This window comes from Cinclus cinclus, chromosome 14, assembly GCF_963662255.1.
Source record: "Cinclus cinclus chromosome 14, bCinCin1.1, whole genome shotgun sequence".
In the NCBI taxonomy this organism is placed as follows: domain Eukaryota; kingdom Metazoa; phylum Chordata; class Aves; order Passeriformes; family Cinclidae; genus Cinclus; species Cinclus cinclus.
The window spans coordinates 1190288-1207241 of NC_085059.1; the positions used below are offsets into that span (position 1 = coordinate 1190288).

Below are 16954 nucleotides of genomic sequence, written 5' to 3' on the forward strand. Positions count from 1 at the left end.
CAGGTAAGTGTGAGATTAGCACACAAGGGACCTGACTTGTGCAGATCAGCCCCTGGCCACGATGGCCTGGAATGTGAGGATGGTGAGCCAGGGCCAGTGATGGGCTCCCACTGCTGAGGCAAACAAGTCTTTCCAGAACTGGTAGCTCTACATATAAAATAACTGTGGCACTTCTAACTTTGTTGTGACAGATTTCCCCAGTGCCAATTCACATTAAAAAGTAGTTTGCTCCCATCACACACCAACTGAACCGGAGGTTTCCACAGTGGTGTTATCCCTGGCCTTCATAGCCAGTGCCCAGGGAGCAGTAGCTGGGGATGGGAGCCCATCCTAACAGATACTGCACAGGAAAGGGGCTGCCTTCGTTCATTTACTATTTTAGTCAAAGATGACAGCAGCAACCAGCTCACGGCACAGAGCAAGGAGAGCACATTCCACTACAGCAGGGCTCTCCGGTGAGTGGAGCTGCTCGGCCTGCTGTGGCGCAAGTCGTGTGCCAGGCCCTGGGCTGCGATCTCCCACCGCTGCCTCCACGCGTGACTCCCTGCGATCCCCCACCGCTCTCCCCACGCGTGACTCCCTGCGATCCCCCACCGCTCTCCCCACGCGTGGCTCGGCCCCGGTGCGGAGCGCTGCCCTCCCCACACCCCCGGGCTGGCCCCGGCTCCACGGCCGCAGTCCCGCTCCCCTCACGCGGCTCCGGATGCGGACGCCCCCTGGCGGCTCACCCGGCCCCAGGCGCGACCACCGTCTGCATGCGCGCATGCGCAGGGGCGGCGCAGGGGGACGAGAAGCGGGCCCGGCGCGCGGCTCTCGCGAGAACGCGAGGCTATATCAGCGAGTGGGCGGGGAGGGCGCTTCCTTTAGTGCGCGTCCGCCCGCAGCGCCGCGTTCCCGGTCAGTCGCGCCCCGGCCCCGCGATGGAGGACAGCGCCATGGACATGGAGAGCATGGGCCCCCTGCGCCCCCAGACTTTCCTCTTCGGTAACGCTCGCCGCCGCCGCGCTCTTCCGGGGCCCGCTGGCGTCGTCGCCCCCGCAGGCCCCGGGGCCGAGCGCCGCGCGGGGCCGCGGCCTGTGCCGGCCGAGCGCCGGCGCTGCGGGCACGGGGAAAGGGAAAAGGACGGGGAAGGGAAGGGAAAAGGACGGGGAAGGGAAGGGAAAGGGAAGGGGCGGGGGCACTGCGGCGGGGCCGGGGGCGCGCCGCCTTCGTTCCCGCGCGTTCCGCACGTGGCGCGCTCCCCGCACGTGGCCGGGCCCGTCCCGCTTTGTTCCGCGCTTTGTTCCACGCTTTGTTCCGCGTCTCCCGCCGTTCCTAGGGACGCGGAGCACGTGGCAGCGCGGCCGCGGGTGGAGCACGTGGAGCAGCGCGCTCCTTGCTGCCCGTTCCCCCGGGGCAGGCCCGGGCACGCTGGGCGGGGATGGTCCCGCAGCCTTGGGCATGGACGGGCCCGCGGGGAGCTGCGGGCCGGGCAGCAGGCCGCGATCCTGGGGTGTTCCTCAGCCCACGAGTTCCGCTCCGTGCGCGCCCGGAGTGCCGCTGGTCCTATGCGGTACCAGGCCTGGGAGCGGCAGGCTGCGAAATGACCGCATAGCAAATGCTTGGGTCTTAAATAAAACTGTAGGCTTATAATTAAATTGCTTTCTTACAGGCTGTGAACTTAAAGCGGATAAGGAATTTCAGTTTAAAGTAGACGATGAAGAAAATGAACATCAGTTGTCTCTGAGAACGGCAAGTAGTGTTTGATTTTTACAGTTTCCGTTTTGAATGTAGTGGTGTGCTATGATGCAAGACGTGAGTTTTTTTAACGCACCACTTATTTCTCCGGTGATAATTCTAGTGGTAATTGTTAGTGTAAATCTGTTTAAAATAACCATCTCTTATTGGCAGTGGAGCATATTTTGTTTGGATATTTTTTTATATAGAAGATATTCTCCACTGATGTTTCATTGTTGACAGAAAGCAAATGCAAAAAGTTTAAAAATCAACTTACAGTGGACTAATAAATACGTGATAAATGGAATTAAATGCCACACTACACTCAGGCATCCCTAATGCAAATAGTGCAGATGTTGCAGGAGCAGGGGGGAAAGGATGAGTTTGTAAGTTATACATAGGCACATTCTTGTAGACTGCTAGACACTTGATTTTGAAAACAGTTAAATTAACAGTTAAAAGTTAAATCCCAAATGTAACTCCAGTTATTTTTCCTTCCCAGAAGTAGACAATAAGTAAATCCAAATAAGAGCGCAGAAGGCTTGTTTGCATTGGTTGCCCTTGGCTTGCCCTCTCAAAGTATGTGACTGGGAAACCCCATCTTTCAGCTAATTAATTTAACAGACTCTTGGGGAGTTCTTGGATGTGTCCTTGGATCTTTCTGGTGCCACACAAGACACACACAGCACTTGGAAGCTTATTTTCTGGACTTACAGTGTTTTTTTGGGTAGCAGCACAATTATAGGCCCCCTCTTAACAAGGAAGTTGAAGAGTTGTAGCATCCCTGTTCATTGCTGTGTTTATTTAAATGCAAGGAGATGTTTTGATATGTAGAAGCAAGAGTCTTTAAACTCGGGGCCAATTCCTACAGCAGAATTGCTTCCTGGAGGTAACTTGTCTAATGATCTTCAAACATTTCATGGTTTTACTTAAATAATTTCTTTGTTACTTATGTGAGTCACATGCTTTTCATCCTTTTATATTGCAAAAAGTACAGCCTGGACTTGACAGTGAGTAATTTGTTCTTAGTTGCAATTCTTTTTGATGAAGAATATAACAGTAATGTATGGGGCAAGTCCACAAGCAGAGTTCTTGTATCTGAAAATTTGTTATGCAGGTAAAAATAGTGTAGCTTGAATGATATTGTTTTACTCAAAGTTCCTTTTCTATTTATTTCTTGTAGAATGGAAACTTGTGTGCCTGTGCCTGAAGTGTTCACACCCGCATCTGCTGTGGGGGTTGGAAAGCTTTCTTAGTCTGGACTTTAGGAAAGAAACAGCCTTGTGCACTCCTTTGGGAATAGTTGTAGTACAAGGGATTCTTCTTTTCACAGCTTCTGCAGGTAGTCCTGTCTGAGAGGCCCAGGGCTCAGTGAGCTGGAATTTCAGGCCTGACCACAAGTCGCTCACTTGCCTCCTTGCAGCTATGAGTTTTGACTCTTCAGAAAGTGCTTGACTTTTACTTGAGAGTAAGGGATCCAGGAGTTTTGGTTTAGAAATGCCTTGGGACAGCAGTTATCAGTCTGTGGTGAATTCCAGCAAAGGGCATGTGCATAAATAACAGTATTCAACTCAGCTGCTGTTAGACTTGAGTCCCCAGTGAATGTCAAGTAAGCAAAAGGTGCATGCTATGGTAAAGGGAAGCAGTTGGCAGATGAAATCTGGCAGGTAGGAGAAGGATATAAGCTGTGATTCTGCAGAGGGGATGATGTCTTTGTACTTCTTTCTTTGGACCAGTTGTAGAACTGACTGAACTTGCCACTGCCTCTTTTAGTGCAGTGATCCAGCAGCAAGTGACTGGATTTCACTGTCAGCAAACACACCTGAGGTGCACTGTGGAAGTTTGTGTTCTGGAAAAAGTTTGGGATAGAGTCTGGAATTGTTCATAATCAGAAATGCAATTGATGGAAAAAAATAAATGGTGTTTCAAAGATTTTAAAATATTTGGGAAGATGCTCAGTCTGCCCTGTTCTTGACTTCACAGGTTACTTTAGGAGCTGGAGCCAAAGACGAGTTACACATTGTAGAAGCAGAAGCACTGGACTATGAAGGCAACCCTACTAAAGTAGTACTGGCATCTCTGAAAATGTCAGTGCAGCCTACAGTAAGTGCAGAGAGTTGGGAAAATGTACTGAAAGTTTGGTCTCCAGTGAGAAATTTAAAAATGGCTTGGGTCAGCTGGGTTGTAGTGAAACTGAACCATGTGTTCAGAGACGTGTCTGATTCACCAGTGTTAAATACAAACATCTTTTTTGTGCCTAGTAGAGTTACTTGAGTCATCTGGAGATAATTGGGTTGTTCAAACTACGCAGTTTTTAAGTGGTAGTAATTATGCATGGCATCTATACATGTACAAATCTAGGCATATGCAAGCAGATGCATCTTCAGGTTGTGTTCTTTGAACCTGGGATGAGAACAGTTAGTTTTTTTGTGCAGGTCCCAAGCTCTTAGGCAGCTCTGAAGATAATTACTACTCAGTTGTTTTAAGGGCACCCTGCTGTCAGTTCTGCTGTCTGGAGTGTAGCTTGACTCAGTTGCTGATAGTATACAGGAAGAGCTACACAGTGCTGGGGCAGGTGGGATGGGGGTGATGTTCAAATTGACATTGCTGCCAAGTAGGAACAAATGTGTGTTCATCTGGCCTTGGTGTGCTGTAACCAAGTGTAGGGAGGCCCTGTTGGTGGCTTACTGACCCTGAGTAGGCTCTAACACTTGCAGAATAGTCTGTTGAATGGCAGCTTGGAGTAACTGTGCTAGCCATGGAGTCTCCAGCTGCTGCTGCTGCTCATTTCCACTTGGGGGGAGTGTCTGTTGAGTGCACTGTGCCTGGAACACTTGACTGAATCCTGATGCTTTGTCCCACAGGTTTCATTGGGCGGCTTTGAGATCACACCCCCAGTGGTGTTGAGGTTGAAATGTGGTTCAGGGCCCGTGTACATCAGCGGTCAGCACCTTGTAGGTATGTATGGCTGCTCCTGCTGTGTGCTGGCACGGCAGCCCCAGCAGAGCTCGGGGATGTGCAGCTGCTGCCTCAGGCGGTGCTTTTGCTGGCACTGACCCTCTGAATCCTCAAGGCACATCCTCAGTGGGGTGCAGTGGCTGTGGGACAAAAGTTCAGAGGAGTGCTTGCATGCCCTCGCTTGCCGCTTGGTTTTTGTGGATGATGGGCATTGTCAGCCTTGCAATTTCAGTTCTGATTTCTCCCCTTAGGAGTGGGTGTTGGTGTCCCACGGTAGGCTTTCTGCCTATCAGCTGAGTGGGGGAAAACTGCCCATGAAAGAGTACTGGTTTTTAACAAAATTAACCCAGGACTAGCCTTCTCCTTTGGAGAATTGTCTTTGATCTCTCTACTAGTTTTCAAATGTGTCACCTTAGGAACGGGGTAAATGTTATTTTTGACTTTCTGTGGTCTAAAAATGTGGTCTGTTGTGAGGAGAGTTCCAAGCAGTGTGTGGGGTGGCTGTTCACCTGGTTTGGATTTCCCTGTAGTAGTTTCTGCTTCAGTCAGCTGGAAAACCTCCTAGTCAGTGGTTAGGTCACTAGTGGGAAGCTTCCTGCTGTCAGATCAGCACCTCAGCCAGAACAAGCCTACTCATCACTTGTGGGTGATGCTCTTTGTTTCTTATTGGCAGTCTTGCTTTCTGTTGTTAAATGAGGTGAGGTTTTTTACAATTTGCCTTCGCTCTATCAGCATTAGAAGAAGAACCAGAATCAGATGAGGAGGAAGAGGATGCAAAAATTGTTAATGCGTCAACAAAGAGACCAGCAAGTGGAGGAGGTCCTAAAACACCACAGGTATGTGAACTTGCAGTCATTTTATTCACAGCATTTTCTGTTAGTTTGGTGTTAGTGCTCCCTCTAGGAGGAAGCAGTTAGATACCTTGCTGTTTTAACTGGGGAAAGATTATTTTGTACTAAATTACAGAAGGTTAATAAAATATAGAAGGTCCCCAAAGTTTTGCTGGAAGGGTAGGTGTAATGGCTACTTCTGTGGAAATTCTGTGTCCTGCAGAAACTGCAGGTTCTAATATAAACATTGGTGTACTGCAGGATTGCAAATGATTAAAGTGCTGTGCTGCAGAGCAAAGGTTCCAGTGCTCAGCATATGCAGGGTACTTGTCAGGAGCTTATCAACACTTAATACACTTTCTTTTTTAAAGAAAAAAGCAAAATTGGCAGAGGATGATGAGGAGGATGACGACGACGACGATGATGATGATGATGAGTATGTATTCTTGTTTTGATAATATATTTTAAAATGCAGCGCTAGCTTTCAAAACATGAATTGTGTGACATAACTGGATGCCAAGTGAAAAAGCTCCTGTATCTTGGCTAAGGAAAAAGCATCCCTTACCTTATTTATCTCTACAGTGCTATCTAAATTAACGTTTTTGAGATATGTCATACTGGGCTTCCTGTTACTCATTAACTTCTAATTGTAGTAGTGGAAGTCTCTAGGATATATCTCGTCAGTATGGAAGAGGAGGGGATGCATTTAACTGCTTTAAAAGTAGCATTTAGCCATGTGTTAAGGTACAAAGTAAACTTGGAAAGACTACTTGCTTCCTTCAGTAATAAAACGTTTTATTGGGAGGGAGGGGGAAGATCAATTCTTAATGTGAATCTTGAGTTATGGTGAGTGACTTCCTTTCTAATTGTAGTGATGAGGATGACTTAGAGGATGATGAAGAAGAAATTAAAGCACCAATAAAGAAAGTAAGTGGCTAATACTGTGATGCAACAGTAATTGGGCAGGTAGTCCCTTAAATCAAGGAGTTTTAGCTCAGCTCTCTAGAACGTGTGAGTGGGGGATGTGTTAGGTCTAGCTCAGTCTGTGTAAAGAAATGGTGATGGGGGTGAGAACACTTGAGTGTGAATGTGCATCCATCCAGTCCGTGTTCTGTTTCCTGGGCTGCAGAGGGGTGACTGGCTCTTCCCAGCACAGGGATGCAGCTGTGTCAGCCTGGTGTGGGCCTGGGCAGCAAATGAAATCCTGCTCCAGGGGGGTTGTGCTCTGCAGTCCCAGTCCTGCATGCTGTGGAAAGGTACAGATGCAGAAGGCAGTGAAAAACCAAATGTGTGCCCTGGAAGGGTTGGCTGCAGGCAGGGGAGTGAGGTGCTGATGATCCACCAGGGCCATCTGCTGGTGTGCTCAGGCAGGGCAGCTGCACAGGGAGGAGGGAGGCTTTGCTTCCTGTCACACTTCAGTACTTGGCCTTGAATTACTGTGTTCATAACGACTGTTTAAAACCAGATCTAGAATGGTTTACAACTCTATGTGCTGCTCTGTCCCTGCTGAATACCCATAGGTGATGGTGCACAATGGCCTGGCAAAGACAGTCTGAGCTGCAGATTCCTGTCATCTGATAAATGATCTAGGCTGAAAAAAATGGTCCCTTGATTTATATAGGAGTTCTAGACTCCATCATGTCTTTGTGTGTGTGTGGTATCATGTCCTGTGAACATCCCAGACAGTATTTCTGGATGAGATACCAAATGAGGTAATGGCTATGTTACAGAAGAAAGACAGCACTGAATTAGGTCATGGAACTGCAGTGCAACGAGGAATTAATCTTAAAATTAAGATACCAGTATCTGCCCCCAGAGGCTGCATGTTGAAAGATCAGGAAAGGTGATCTGTTTACGAAAAATAGAGTGGGAGTCCCACATAGTTGTATGGTATAACAGAACTTGTTACTGTGCTGCACCAAGAGCTTTTCCTTTGGCTTCCTATAAAATGCTGTCTGGAGTTACTTGCAGTTCATTTGACAAATGAAATTCTGTGCTTGCTTTTCAGCCCGTTCGTGAGGTTGCAGGAAAAAATACGCAGAAAGCAAAGCAGAATGGAAAAGATTCTAAACCATCCACACCAGCATCTAAATCAAAAGTGAGTGAAAACAACTGAGTAAAAAAAAAAAATTTTTTTTCCAGTGGCAAAGCTAGTTTTGTTGCTAATGGCAATTTATTTCAAACAGCATACTGACATTCAAGTTAGGTTTTTAAGTCTTAATGTGAAGCATGTTGACAACACTGTTCACTGCTTCATGTTCACTAAGTATTTTGGCTATTTTTGGTTTCGTTTCTATTCAGAGATCTGTGGAAGCACCTGCCCAGAAGCATAAGATACAAGCTATGCTAACTATAATAACTCCAGACTTGAAAATTGTTCTTAATGCTGCTAAGGAATGTATGAGAAACATGAATTTAGGTTTTGTGACTTTCTGAAAACTATCGTCTGTGTGTGGTAGCTAGTTTTGTAAAATATATCTTATATTCTCTGTAACTTTGTGTGCTAGTTACTAATAATATGAATAATTTTCAGACTCCAGATTCCAAGAAGGATAAAACCCTAACTCCAAAAACACCAAAAGTCCCTCTGTCATTAGATGAGATCAAAGCAAAGATGCAAGCGTCTGTAGATAAGGTGAGTTTTTTGAAATGAGGTTTTTCAGCCTCTTACTTTGCAGGTGAGAAGAATTGGATGATTTAAGAAATGGTTATGATGCTGATTGTGGTCTTAATATCCATGTGTGCTGATGTTGAAGCTCAGAAGTGAAAACACGTTTGGGGAAAAAAAGGTTGTGCTTGTGAGAAACAAAACCACTTTGTGTGTTTCTCCAGTCATGCTGATTAGCAGTTTCTAATTTCTTGGTGAACTGTCTCTGTTCATATTAAAAAAAAACCAAAAAACAACAACAACAAAAAAAAAATAAACTCTTTGGTGATATTTATTGTAAAGAGTACTTGAATGGTGCATACACACTTCAGGTTACTGAAGTTAAGGTGGAATTAGTTCCTCACGTGTTCTTGAAGCCAAGTCCATGTCTTGTTAGGCTCAATAACCTCCAGAAGAGGGAGATGGGTGTTTGTGATAGGAGTTGATGCACAGCTGGAGACCTGGAAGGATTTGCCTTCTGGAGGGATCTGGGGTTGAGCTTCCCCTCAGTGGGTGCTTCACCCCTGAAGGTGTCAGGGCAGTCACTTGCTCTGCTTGTTACAGTTCTGACCAGCACTTGGTGCTCACACTGTCAATAGTATTCTTAGCTGCTGTTTAAATATAAAATAGAAAATGCCAGTGGTTGGGTGTAGCAGGCAGTTCTTTTCTTCCTGAGAATTCCAGGGTTAATGTGCATGTGGCAGCAGGGGCTGTGCTGGGAGCAGAGGGGAGTGAGGGCCTGGCTGTGGCTGGCTCAGAGGTGCTGAGATGGGTGCTAGGGACCATTGTTGGTTTGCTGATGGGTTTTTTTAGTTCAAGATAATACACATTTCAAGCCCTGGATCATCTTCTGCTTACATCATTGGTGTTTTGAGGCTGCTTTGTTCCAGGAAGGCAGATGGAGACCAAAAGTGTTTAAATCCAGAGTGGATGCAGAGTGAGCAATGGCAGGCTGTGATGAGGATGGAAATGCACAGCCCTGGACTGTGAGCCTGACATGGTGGAGGGGCCCATCCTGGGGGTCACAGTAACCCCTGAAAGCTGCTGTGGTGTTTGGAATCACTCACAGGAGCTGGGATCAGTGGGAGCACAAGTGGCTGAACTGCTCACAGCAGATATGTCCCTGCAGAGGGGAGCATGCAGAGCAGAAACCTGGCAAAAAGAGCATTAAAATACATTATCTAGTGGTGAAGAGTGTTTCTGCTGGGAAATGCTGTCTAAGCACTGTAGCAGGCAGCTTAATGTAATGTTTTATCTAGATGGTGCTGGAGCATCCCTTAGGAATGGAAGGGGTGTCTGCATTTTGTGGACATGGAACTTTAGCTGACAGCCAGCATGTAGCAGCTTTAAAAAATCACTAGATTTAGAGGAGAACTCTTGTCTTAAGTAGGTGTCAGGAAGCTAAAAAAAACATGAGGTAAAACAGTGGCCAAATCCAGGCTTTTTGGTTGCAGTTTGAAATACTCCTCATGTTGCTGTTTCCTGTGAACAGAAATTTGCTGTTTTGTACAGTGTGTTAAGTCCTAATTGACGTGGGATATTTCAACTGATTATTAACCTGAGAAGTTGGAAACTTTCTCTTGGGATATGTGGAAGGAAATCAGTGTCTCCTAAAACAGCATGCTGTATTATTTTCCCTGGAGATAGTAGGAGACAAAGATAATAAACCTGTGTCTATGAATTATTAACTGAATCTGCTTTGTACACCTGAGCATGTGCAAAGGCAATTCCAGGGATTACAAGGAAATGTTACTAGAACAGTTCTTTATACTAATAGAAGTAGTATATAAGTTTTGAAGGATAGGTGGGAGGTCAGGTCATATTTTGCTGTAGAAGGCTGAAAAGCTGCTATGAAGGGTGGTCTCAGGTTGTGTGCTGAATTAAGAGTGCATAAATCAGGAATTAGTTCTGGTTTACCTGAGCAGCACGGGGCTGTAGACTATAAACAAGGTGATTTTAAGTGGTGAATGCTGTTGTGCTCTTCAGCATCAACAAAGAGTCCTGGATAGCAATTTAGTGTGTAGCCACTTCTGGGAGAAATACCTGGGCACGGTAGAAAAACAAACTTTCTAAAATGGTTTAAAACAGATAAGTGTGGGAATTTGCAAGACAAGTTCAAATTCCACATGTGTTGCAGAGGGTTTCAGCTTCATAAGTTATTTATTGGAATATTTATTTAGTAAATTACCTGGAGACCCTAAAGTTTGCTTTTTCCCAAACAGGGGACTACCCTTCCTAAGCTGGAGCCCAAATTTGCCAACTACGTTAAAAATTGCTTCAGGACGGAGGACCAGAAGGTAACAGAATTCATCAGAGCTTGATAAAGTCCAGAAACTTTTATAACCTGATTTAGAGATTCTTTTCCACTTAATCTTTACAAGCTTTGGACTGTTTAAAAGGGTTATGAGCCACAAACAATACTTCAGATTAAATATATGGGAATGGTTTTAAGGGTTCAGTTGCCCAAGAAGGGAAAGCTAATATTTTATTACATTTTTCCAGCTTTTATATGGTTGGTAAATTATCTCTTGCTTACTAAACCCACAGAAGTTTACTTTTGGCACCATATTGGCTAAGGAAATGAGCTGTGGTTTCCCTTGCTGCTGAATTTGGCCACCTAGGCCAGTCTGCTGTTCAGCCCTTTGTTGGGGAGGGTGTCTGGGAGGGGGAGCTGTTTTGTGATGGAGATTATGGCATTCCTGCTGCATTCTCTCCCAGAATCAACTGAGTTCTTGAAAAGAGCAGAAGCCAAAAGGTGGTACCAGGAAGCAAGTTTCTGAATTAGTTATTACTTAGCACAGACTTAAGCTGAAAATGTCTCAGATTTCCCTATCAAAATTCCTTCAAGTTGATTTTTTTCCAGAAACAGAATTGCTTGTGCTTTGCTGCTTCCCTCAGTCACCTTGTCTGATGGACAGATGGATCTGTTCCTGAAAGAAGGTTGAAAGGCAGGCAGCTCAGCTCCTGGAGCTGCTGTGGCATTGGCCAGGGTAGCCAGAGTTCAGCCAATATTTGCCTCACTGGTCCACACCCATCCTCTCACTCACCTTCACTGAATTTCCACTGCTAGTGTGAATAACGGTCTTGAGCAGAAGGACCTAATGTCATGCTTTCTACTTGGTTTTCTCTGAAAGGAATGCACTTTTGTTACAATTCAATGTCAGTATTTTATTGAATAAGTGGAGATAGTAAACTAAAAATAATTTTTAAGAATGGATTTCAATTTCTAACTTTTTGTGTACACTTCCAGGTCATTCAAGCTCTCTGGCAGTGGAGACAGAGTCTGTAAGAAAAGAAGACAGTTTAAACAGTTCGTTATAATCTTCAGTCTTATTTCTGTAACCATTATTTGGCTGTTCTTTTTACAAATGCTGAAAGCTTTCCCTCCTGTGTCTGATAAATGTCATCCAGATTACCTTGCCAAGAATGTGTTGTCCAAAATGCCTGTTTAGTTTTTAAAGATGGGACTCCACCCTCAGCTTCATTTTAAATATGTATGGAATGTTTTGATAAGGCATGGTGGTGGTCAGACAAATGGAAACGGTGGGGAGACTAAATGTATGTGGAAAAAATAAAATTTAGTATTTTAATAAAGTACTATTGTTTCTTTTTTTATGGATGTGGGGCGTCTGCATACTGAGCCCTGAGATAATGGGGTTTTAGAGTTCTCTGAGGAGCTACCTTTTGAGTATTTGAGCTCCTTCTCTTTACCAAGTACACATAAACTAGCCTCTTGTGTTGTGAGCTTCAAAAACAAATCCAATTCCACGAGCTTTGGAGCTACCGAGCATATGATTGGTGAGAAGCCTGGAGTGGCAAGCGGGGCTTTATTCTTGTCTGGACGTGACCACTAATTATAAAATTGCCCAAACCAGGCCTTCCTGCATCTCAGTTCCTGACTTGCTTCACTGTGCTTTGGTTTATGGTTTGTCTCTAACTGCTGGGTTTATAGGGCCTGGAGCTCTACTTGTAAAATGCAATACTTTTGATTTAGGGTTTGCTGGCTGTGCCATTCCTCTGAGGAGATGCAGAGTCTGATGTTAATGACTCCTGGGAGGGTTTTGTGGAGAGAAGAATTAGCTTGAATGCTGTAGGGTGTGCCTAGAACGCTCACTAAGTTCAGAGCCTGTGGATAAATTCCTGGGAATGCTGAGACTAATCTCCAGCAAATACAGAAGTTTGATGAGCAGGAAGTCCTATGATGCTAAGGGCCTGAGTTGAACTTTGGACCATTGTTACATGAATTAAAAACCTCGGGTTGTAAGGGAAGCATGGGTGTCATGTCCCAGTGTTTTGTCACTGCCAATGCTTGACTGTTCTATCTTGTGTTCAGGAACTGCAGCAACGGGAGGGAGACCAAGAATGCTCAGAAAGCATTCAAACAGTTGTGTGGTAACTTAAACTGCTGTGGTCTTTGCTGTGTTTGAGGGTGAGCACACCTGACTTGTGTTCTCGCAGAGGGAGCTCCCTACCTGGGTAAAGCAGCTTGAGGTTTTCCCCACTTGAAGGACTTGGTCACTTGGCTGCTGTAGGTGGCTTTGCAGGACATGAACACACCCTGGGTTGTGCTGCTTGGGTATGGGGTCTGTTCTGAGCATTCCTTATGACTGTTCAGGTAGGATGTTCAATTTGATTTGTAAAAATGCCACTGAATTTATTGGGATGTTTGCTATTATAAAACCCTTAGCTCCTGCAGTTGAGGTGCTGGGTGCAATGGAAGGCAGTGCAAGTCCCCAGAAGCAAATAATTCATTTTGGGAAAAGAAGGCCAAGTGAAGTGCACGGTAGAGAAGCAGAACGGTGCAAGACTTGTATCAAAGATTTGTTGAAGTTTGAGTATAATAGCATGTGAAATGGCAGATCTAAGGGTTTGAAATGCCTGTTTTGGTGGGGTTATGTCAATAGATGATGTCATATGCACAAGTGAGAGCAGATTTCCCTGGTGAAATGGAGCTAATAGCACAGGCAGGCTTATTTAAGCAAAATTGCCCTCAATTTTGGCTGAAAGCAGCGAAAATTGTACAGTAATTTCAGCAAGAGGCTTTCTAGCCAGTAAAATACTCTGATTATTAGCATTTTAAGGAAAGCCAGGGTGTTGTCTGTCTGTAGATGACTGTGACCAAAGCAGTCTGGGGTGCAGCCTGCAGGAGCATTGCAGGGGAAGGAGGAGCCTGCATAGGCAGCTCTGAAGGAAATCATTCTGTGCTGAGGTGTAATGTGGGTCAGGTCGTTGTCAGGCTGCTGCTGAACCTCATGAGGCATCTTTGAGGCACCCTTACAGCCCTGGTTAGATCCCCCCTGGTTTTCTGCCAGTTCATGGAGTGGTGAGGGGTGGTCACTGCCCCACTCCTGGCCTTGGGACCTTGTCCCACCTGTGCTGTTGTTGTGCTGGCCACATCTCTAAACCCTGGCTCCTTTTGGGAATGGCCATCTGATGACTGGCTGCAGATGCATCCTTGGATATTCACATGCAGCTGCCAGTTCTTTCACTTTGAACAGAGCCTCAAAGGTTGGATTTAAAAAAAAAAAAGCTCAGATTTGAAATACCTGTTGAAGAGAAAAGACAAATACCAGATGTGGGTTTTTGAGGTGCTGCTCTTGACTTTCTGCAGAGCTGAAACATGTTCCTGCCATGATAATGATGGTAACAAAGCCACAGTGTTTTGATAGCTGTGTTGAGGGTTCCAAGGCTCTGTGATCCTGCTCCTTGAGGATGCCTTATTTGAGGACATGGAGCTCCACAGCCAAATCCATTGCAATAGCCATTGCTCTTTCTTCATGCTGTGATGGGAAAACACCTCTCCAGGTAACAGTGCCTTCCCCTTTCCTTTGGGAATTTCCCCTCCTGCTGCCTTCCCTGTAGCAGCACCTGTCTGTCCTAGCTTTTCTCATGTTTCATTTCCCTGTGTGCATGTTCCATTCCTTGCAGTGGCCAGGGGCTGGTGTGTCCCTGTGTGGCACAGAGGGGAGGTCACCTAGCTCTGGGTGTGTGTGACATGCGGGGCTGGCTGCTGGCAGAGCTGCTCCCTGTGGATCTGTTTGGTCTCCAGGTCTCCAATGTTGCACTGCAGGAGAGGGGGTGACAGAAGGACACCATCCTGCCAGGAGCAGTGCCTGATCCCTAGGGGTGTTCAGCATAAGTGCTTATGGCCATCCTAGGTCTGTCCTGAGTTCTGTTTGCTCCCGTGACCCAGCACACCTTCCAGGGTGGCTTTTCAGAGTCCAGGGGCTGTGACGAGTGTCAGACTCTTGCTTTGCCTGTGCTCAGCAATTGTTGCAGCTTTTGGAGAGAAGCAACTGCAGCATGGCTGGCAGGAGGGTGGGAGTGTGTGTGGGCTGAGGTAATGGAAAGCAGGTCCTTGCCACCCAGACAGTCCCTCAGGGGCTAAGTTCATGCTCTACCCAGATAGCCCAAGCCATGTCCTGTCTCTTTGGTGTGTGCCATTACTGACTGGCAGCTAAATCCTCAACTTTCCCCCCCCCCGTCTCTGTGGAAGCAGCACCAGATCCTTGTTCTCCTTGCTGTTTACCCAGAAGGGAGTTAAAGACCGGATCCTACTTAGAGATGTCAGAAAAAGCTGCAAAAGGATGGGGTGGTTTGGAGCTCAGTGCTGGATGGAGCACAGCCCCTTTATTCCTGCCCTTGGCCAGTGGGCAGTAGGTTCTGGCAAGCAGCAGCAAGTGCAATCAGTTGTGTTGAGTGAGGTTTGCAGGTTTTGTGATCTGGTATTTATTAAAGATTGCTTTGTCTGAGCCTGGTTGTCAGTGTGAACAAGGAGAGCGGAGCATGTGTCAGGGGGTACAGGAGAAGGGAGCCTGGGTGACCAGGTGAGCTGAGGGGTGACCAGGTGTGGCTGAAGGATGACCAGGTGAGCTGAGAGGTGACCAGGTGTGGCTGAAGTGTTACCAGGTGAGCTGAGGGGTGACCAGGTGTGGCTGAAGGGTTACTAGGTGAGCTGAGAAGTGACCAGGTGTGCTGAGAGGTGACCAGGTGTCACTGAAGGGTGACCATGTAAGCTGAAGGACCTGACTTGTCCTCCTTTGCAGGGAGTTTGGGGAATCCCCTGCTGGCTGCTCCCTGCTGTACCTGCAGGGACACTTTGGGAACAGTTCTGTGTTGTGTTGGATCAGCTCTTCAGGGGCTGGCCTCTGGATTGTCTTGTGTAAATGGGTTTTAAGCAGTGCCTAATTGGGACCAAGTAAATCAAATGTACCAAATGTTAATTGTGTGCTCTGGTGACCACACCTATGGCCAGTTGAAGATGGCTTTTGCTCTCCTTTCTTCAGAAACTCTCCTCTTCTTCCCAACACTTCTGTCACCTCTCCCTGACCAAGCTGTGAGAGCCTCTATGGGAAAAGGATCCCAGGAGAAAACAAGAAAGGACAATGAATAAAAGAAAGGGGGGAAAAGGTGGCCAAGGGTCAAAAGTGAGAACGGCAACAGTGGGAGGGAAGCTCAGCAGGGCACCTCTGGCAGTGGCCACCGACACTGAGCTGTCTGTGCCAGCACTGCCTGCTGCTGCCCAGAGCCTTGCCTAGGACAAGGGCATGGCCACCACGCCACTTGAACTGCAAATGGCCAAGAGAGGGAGCAGAGCCAGGCCACTCAGAGCTGGTGCACGTGACTCACCTCAGGTGATTGCTTTGTGCTGGTACTGGAAACAGCCTGTGTGTCAATTGAAGACAATTTTGTTAGAAGGGTCCTGCAGTCTTGCTCAACCAATTGCTGGGGCCTGAAGCCTGCGGAGCCCCATCCAGTTCTGTTGATATACTGTTTTTAAGAAAAGAAACAGTTTCTCTTGCCTGTTTTCAAATTAAGCCTTAAGTTTTACACTGGATTTGTTTATTTTAAACGAGTAATAATTGCAGGGAGAGTTGAAGGTGTATTGTATCTGTTGAGGTATTTGGCATGTCACCACTGCAGCCATCTTTATCCTGCTCATGAAACCTGGCCCACTGCTCCTTACATTTGTCCCAAAGCTTGTAACTGTGCTATTTTCCCAGCAACGTCCTTGAAGAAAGGCTCCTAGCAGCCCTTGTGGTGCTATTTTGAGGCAGTGAATGTTATCTGGGCACTGCTGGAGTGGTGCAAAGCTATTCCCTGCTGTAAATGTGTGTAAGGACACCAACCACAGTGCACAGCTCCAGCTAATGAGTAAAGCTTTCCATTTGATAATAAGGCCACCTCTGGTGTTTAGAACATTCTTCCCTGTTCCTGAAATATTTTTCCCATACTTTCAAGCCTTTCCTTCCAATTTTTTTACATGGAAAGTAGATTTGAACTAAATGGCTATAGCTAGGGCCAATACCATGTCATGGGACCACTATAGGGCAGGGCACCCAGCCAGCCCTTGTGATCTCCAGAGGGTACAGGACAGGGACACTCGGGGATCTTGGCTTCATTTTTAAGGTCTTGAATTAGGAGAGATGCTTCTACTTGTTCCCTCTAGCTTCATGGGTCTAAATAGTCACTCCTATAATAGGAGTCCTCCTATTAGGAGGACCCTAATATGGTCATCCCTTCACTTGTGCCAGCACTGAAGGCAGTGACACAGGGCCCTGAGAGCTCTTGATGTCACCAGTCAGTGCCTGACCTGCCCCTGCAGTGGCAGCGCCAGCTGTGGGGACATAGGTGGCCATGCATGTTGTGTGAGTGCTGCCCTGGGGCAGAGCCCAGGGTGGTGCAGTGGGGTGGGGAGGGGTGGCTCATCCCACAGGGCTGGAGATGGTGACTTGCTGGAGACAGCTTCATTCGGGAGACTTCAGTCAAAGAGCTTTATGTTTAAGAGCTGTTGAGCTGAAAA

The 16954-nt window shown here is 46.6% G+C and overlaps 1 protein-coding gene across 3 annotated transcripts; it reads left to right on the top strand.

Annotated features, from left to right (window-relative positions):
- Positions 1–863: 863 nt before the first annotated feature.
- On the top strand, positions 864–11739 carry NPM1 (nucleophosmin 1). 3 transcript variants are annotated; one of them, XM_062501960.1, is made up of 11 exons: positions 864–984; positions 1652–1731; positions 3700–3819; positions 4581–4674; positions 5407–5510; positions 5876–5940; positions 6377–6431; positions 7513–7602; positions 8038–8139; positions 10374–10448; positions 11402–11739. In XM_062501960.1, exons 1-11 carry the CDS (start codon positions 921–923, stop codon positions 11438–11440), a joined length of 888 nt encoding a protein of 295 aa, XP_062357944.1. In that variant the 5' UTR covers positions 864–920; the 3' UTR covers positions 11441–11739. The 3 variants fall into 3 exon arrangements, with proteins under 3 accessions (XP_062357944.1, XP_062357945.1, XP_062357946.1); XM_062501961.1 differs by lacking the exon at positions 7513–7602; XM_062501962.1 differs by lacking the exons at positions 1652–1731; positions 3700–3819; positions 4581–4674; positions 7513–7602 and having other exon boundaries at positions 867–984.
- The last annotated feature ends 5215 nt before the right edge of the window (positions 11740–16954 follow it).